Here is a 5,109-nt window from a genome sequence, read left to right on the forward strand (position 1 = left end):
CAAAAGGAAGACTTGCGGCAACATCAAGGGTGAAATTTCGGGAAAAATAAAAACTTGCAATATGGAAATAATGAAGATAGCCAAGGAGCTGCAGGCTCGCAACAGGGTAAACTGTTGCTCTGAAATTCATGAATCTCTGGAGCAATTAAGGGCGGAGGCGAAAGCCACGAATAACCGGCTAAAGCAGGTGGAGGAGGAGTGTACGCGCCTTAGGCGGGAACTAAAACGTAAAGATATACTCCTTGAAAAAGTGTCAAAAGGGGATACTAGGGCAGCAACTGCAGCAACAAATCAGGTCCAATCTTTTGCAGAGGAGAGACTGGTTGCTGCCAGGAAGGAGGATGTGCATGACGACAAGACGATAGGGAGAGTTTTAAATGAGCTTTCAAAATCGGTGATTAAAATTCAACAAGAATTAAATGATATAAAAATGGGACAGAGCTCTTGTGCTCAGGTTGCAGCCCGGCCGCGGGTTGCTCCCTCACCGCCGATGCCAACGCCTCTGGCAACTGTCCTGAACGGGGATGGGTTTGTTGAGGTTAAAAAAGAAATAAAATTGCTGCGCCTGCTGGGGGGCCCTTATCTACACGGGCGGATGTTGGGAGGTTGGCCCTCCTGTTTATCCTAGTGTGGGGGGGGGGAGCCCTGCTGTGGGTGAACGGAAAAAGAAGAAGAAGACGAAGAAAAACAGAAGAATCAGGGAGACTGCAGCGGTATCTCTAACGTGTGCGGAAGGGGCTTCATATTTAGAAGCCCTTAAGAAATTGGAAACGGGGGTGAATCTAGAGGAAATAGGGGCAAAGGGGCTCTCATATAGGCGTGGCCTGACAGGGTCATTTATTTGGCAGGTCCAGGGAAAGGATGCTAACATGAAGGCTGACAAATTGGCGCAGGTCATGAAGAGAGCTCTACCGGAGGCCAAAATTGGAAGGCCTCAAAGGACTAGTCCCATCAGGTTAATGGGTATTTACCCAACTACCACCTTGACGGCGATTAGGTGTGGGTTACAGGAGGTTAGGGCGGGTTTTGACCCCAACCTAATTAATATGGGGAGTATCCATTTGGGCAGGGGTGGTCGTTATGAGGTCACAGTTGTGACCCCAACGGCATTGTGTCAGGCTGCCATTGACAAGGGTAATATCATTGTGGGGTGGAATAAAGTACGGGTATTTCCGAYTAGACCCAGGCCTCTAAGGTGTCACAGGTGTTTAGCGAGAGGTCATGTGGCTGCATCTTGTCCTGCATCGGGTGCCAGGATAGGTGTATGCTTTAAGTGCGGGGAACCGGGGCATGTGGCGAAAGATTGTGGGGACAAACCAAAATGCCCGATCTGTGTKGAGGCGGGGCGTTCCCGAACCTCGCACAGGGCTGGGTCCTGGGAGTGTCCGTTAGTGCCTCCTATTAAGGGGAGAGACGTAATTTTAGGGGGAGTCGCGGACCGACGGGACACGTCAGGGTGCGTGAAAAACGTTCCGGGTAGTGCGGGCGAGAAAACGATAGTACAGAGTGTTGTGAATAGCGTGAATTTGAATGCTTGCAACGACATGGAGGTGAAGCAGTTGAATTCTGCCCCTTCATGTGAGTAACTAATACGAAACTACAATGGCCACGGACATTCAGGCCAATTTAAATCATGCGCGTCGCGCCCAGGACTTGCTGGGCCAGCGGATGAGGGAGATTGGGGCGGATATTGCGATAGTCTTGGAGCCGTGGTGGGTTCCTCCCGGGGATGAGAACTGGTTCTCATCCCTGAGGGGGTCTCCCCTCTCTGCGATTGTTGCGGGCAAAGGCGAAAAACCTGTAGCCTGGTGCGTCGGGGTTTGTTTTTTGTAGCCGTCAAATGGGGAGACTCGTTGGTAGTTTCAGTCTACTTTCCTCCCAGCGAGAATTTAAATATTTTTGGTAGACTCCTTGATGAGCTCAAAGAGCTCTTAGGCACATTTCCCGCTCTTCCAGCGCTTATTGCCGGGGACTTTAATGCCCGGTTCCCTAAATGGGATCCGGAAGGCAGAAGCAATCCAAGGGGCGAGTTGCTCTGTATGTGGGCCAATAGGTTGAACCTAAGCCTGGGTAACCAGGCTGGCCACCCCACGTGCGTTCGACCGCAAGGGTCGAGCGTTGTAGACCTTACGTGGGGATCTCCGGCAGCTAGTGTCCGCTTATCGGATTGGAGGGKGGATGAGGCTGAGTCCCTTTCGGACCATTTATATATTATATTTAAGTACAGGCATGAGGCTACAGGCTACCGAAGCCTTCGCTCCATGGACAGAATTTTCCCTAAGTGGGATACGAGGACTGTGGATGAGGACAGGCTCGCTGCAGCCCTCGTCTCTGGTGAGTGGACACGGGATGATGGTGATAATATGTGGGACATGATGAAATGGGCGGACAATACCCTCCTCAYTTCATGTGACATTTCTATGTCAAGGGTGATAACGGTGGTGAACTGGTGTTCTGTTGTACCATGGTGGTCACGGGAAATAGTGGTCCTACGGGGAGCGGCTACGGCGGCGAGAAGGTGTTATCTGAGGGCCAGGCGAGGAGGTGATCTGGACAGAATTAAAGCATGTCTAGAGGACAGGAGGGAGAAGAGGAGGAATCTGGTCCGGGCCATCAGAAGGGCCAAGGCCTTGGCCTGAAAGGACTTTTTAGCCACCATAGAGGATGATCCATAAGGGAAACCCTATAAACTTGTAATGGGGAAATTAAGGGCTCGAGGTGTTCCCCCTCTGACTGAGGTACTGGATCCTCCTCTTTTGATGAGGATAGTTGAAACGCTGTTTCCGGGAGGCGGGCGATCAGTTGCCCTAATCGTCAACGTGGTGGACCCGGAGGAAATAGTCGTCACGGTTGAAGAGGTAAATAGGGCCGCTAAAAGGATTAACCTTGGGAGGGCACCGGGTCCTGACGGGATCCCTGGACTGGTGGTGAAGAGGGCGGCCATATACTGTGGTCGAGGCCTTGCGGAATGCTTTACCATGCTGCTGAGGAGGGAGTCTTCCACGGGCATGGAAGAGAGCCAAGCTCGTGTTGCTAAAGAAAAAGAAAGTTGGTGATGGTAACTTGCCAAGCTCATACAGGCCAATATGCCTACTGGACGAGGTGGGGAAGTTGTTGTCTCCAGGGTGAGCGAGTTTTTAAATACTCAAAGTGTTCTTTCGACGTGTCAGCATGGTTTCAGAGTGGGTTACTCTACCCTTGGAACCATCGGAGAAGTAAAAAATTACATACAGGAGTGCGCGAATAGTGGACGAGTGGGCGTTTTAATCTCATTGGATATTAGTAACGCGTTCAACTCGCTCCCCTGCGATATAGTGATAGCATCGATGGAGGGAAGTGGCTTCCCCACCTATTTGATTAACATTATCAAAGATTATTTTCGTGACAGGCTCTTGTCCTTCATAGAAAGGCAGGGCATAATTAATAATGTAAGCGTGATGTGTGGGGTCCCACAGGGTTCCGTCCTCGGCCCCACACTTTGGAACATTGCGTACGATCGGGTCCTCCGAGTCCCGCTGCCGGGAGGGTCTCGTGTGGTCTGCTATGCAGATGACACGGTCCTCCTTTCAGCAGGACGGGATCTGTCTTGCGCATTGTTAGCGGCTGAACGAGACCTAGAGGTCATTGTGAATGAGATTGAGGGATTGGGCCTGAAAGTGGCGCTGCAGAAAACGGAGGCAATGGCCTTCCCTGCCTCTGCCTTATGCAGACGCAGGATTGCTCCCCCCCATGTGATTAGATACAATGGGGTTTGTATTGCAGTGAAGCCCAGTGTGAAATACCTGGGCATTGTTTTAGATTCAAATATGTCATTTAGGCCCCACTTCCAGGCCTTAATCCCGAGAGTGCAAGGGATCCTTCGGTCTATTGGGAGGATCCTTCCGAACCTCCATGGGCCAAGGGAGAAGAAGCGGCGTCTCTACAGCAGCGTGATCCACTCCGTGCTCCTCTATGGTGCTCCGGTGTGGTRGCGCGCTGTTGTGGAGGATCAGAGGATCAGGCGGGCTGTTCGGGCCTTGCARAGAAAGGTGGCGATCAGGGTGTGTTGCGCCTATAGGACGGTATGCTTCCATGCGGCAATGATGGATTATTCCCCTCAATCATCTGGCGCCGCGACTGGCGGAGGTTTATGTGACACTTAGGGAGGCGGAGGGACCTGTCCCTCTAAATATTAGGGCGGTGCTGGGCGCTTTCGCCAGGATGGGGGCGATTGCTGCATGGAGGGAAGAAGAATTGGGACTAATTGGTGTAACGGGGGAAACGGGGGCGCGGGTTAGGGCAGCTATTGCTGACAGGTTAGATGAGTGGGTTGGGAGGCCGTACTCTATAGGTACGACCTTCCACACCACTCAGCTGATGACTGGCTATGGCTGCTTTCCTGCGTACCTACGCGGTATCAGGAGGACGGACTCCCCGCGGTGCTATCACTGCGGCGCGGGTAGAGACGACGCGGAACACACCCTGATTGAATGCCCGGCGTGGACGAATGCTAGGGATTCCTTGGTCAGGGAGTTAGGGGGGGGTGCAGCCCACCCTCCCCGGGATATTCAGGCAGTCCCTGGATACCTCGGGGGCGTGGGCTGCATTCCAGTCCTTTTCAGGACTTGTAATGAAGGCCAAAGAAGATGCTGAAAGGGAGAGAGAACGTACATTTCTCAATAGGAGAAGAATGAATGCGAGGCCGCAAAGGAGAATAGCTCCTAGGCGGCCCTCCTGGGCGAGGTTTCGGGCAGCCTTGGCGGCGCCTGACCTGGTCTAGTGCGTCGCTTCCCCTAAGAAGAATGAGCATGCAGATGCATGGGATGTGTGAACCCGACCAGTGCATCCTGGGATGGATGGTCGGGTATGTACATATACATATGTAGAATAAGTTGTAGTAATTAGTTAGTTACTTAGTTTATTAGTTAATTAGTTCTTTCGTAAGGTATGAGTGTTGTGTATGAATGAGGATGAGAGCATGGCGAACCGACCAGGCTCATCGGGATGGGAGAGTAAGTGTGTATGTATTGTGTTTTTATCACAGATCCGCTTCTCCCATCCAGCGAGTGAATGTTTTGCACCAGGTGGGTTCCCCCTGACGAAAAAAAAAAAAAAAAAGGGTTGGATCGT

The 5,109-nt window shown here is 51.9% G+C and overlaps 1 protein-coding gene across 1 annotated transcript; it reads left to right on the forward strand.

Annotated features, from left to right (window-relative positions):
- The first annotated feature begins 4,200 nt into the window (after positions 1-4,200).
- Positions 4,201-4,632, forward strand: LOC106792641. The gene has a single exon (XM_014759139.1). It carries the CDS (start codon positions 4,201-4,203, stop codon positions 4,630-4,632), a length of 432 nt encoding a protein of 143 aa, XP_014614625.1.
- Positions 4,633-5,109: the final 477 nt, after the last annotated feature.

This window comes from Polistes canadensis, unplaced genomic scaffold (assembly GCF_001313835.1).
Source record: "Polistes canadensis isolate GaletaPanama2010 unplaced genomic scaffold, ASM131383v1 scaffold_509, whole genome shotgun sequence".
NCBI classification, from domain to species: domain Eukaryota; kingdom Metazoa; phylum Arthropoda; class Insecta; order Hymenoptera; family Vespidae; genus Polistes; species Polistes canadensis.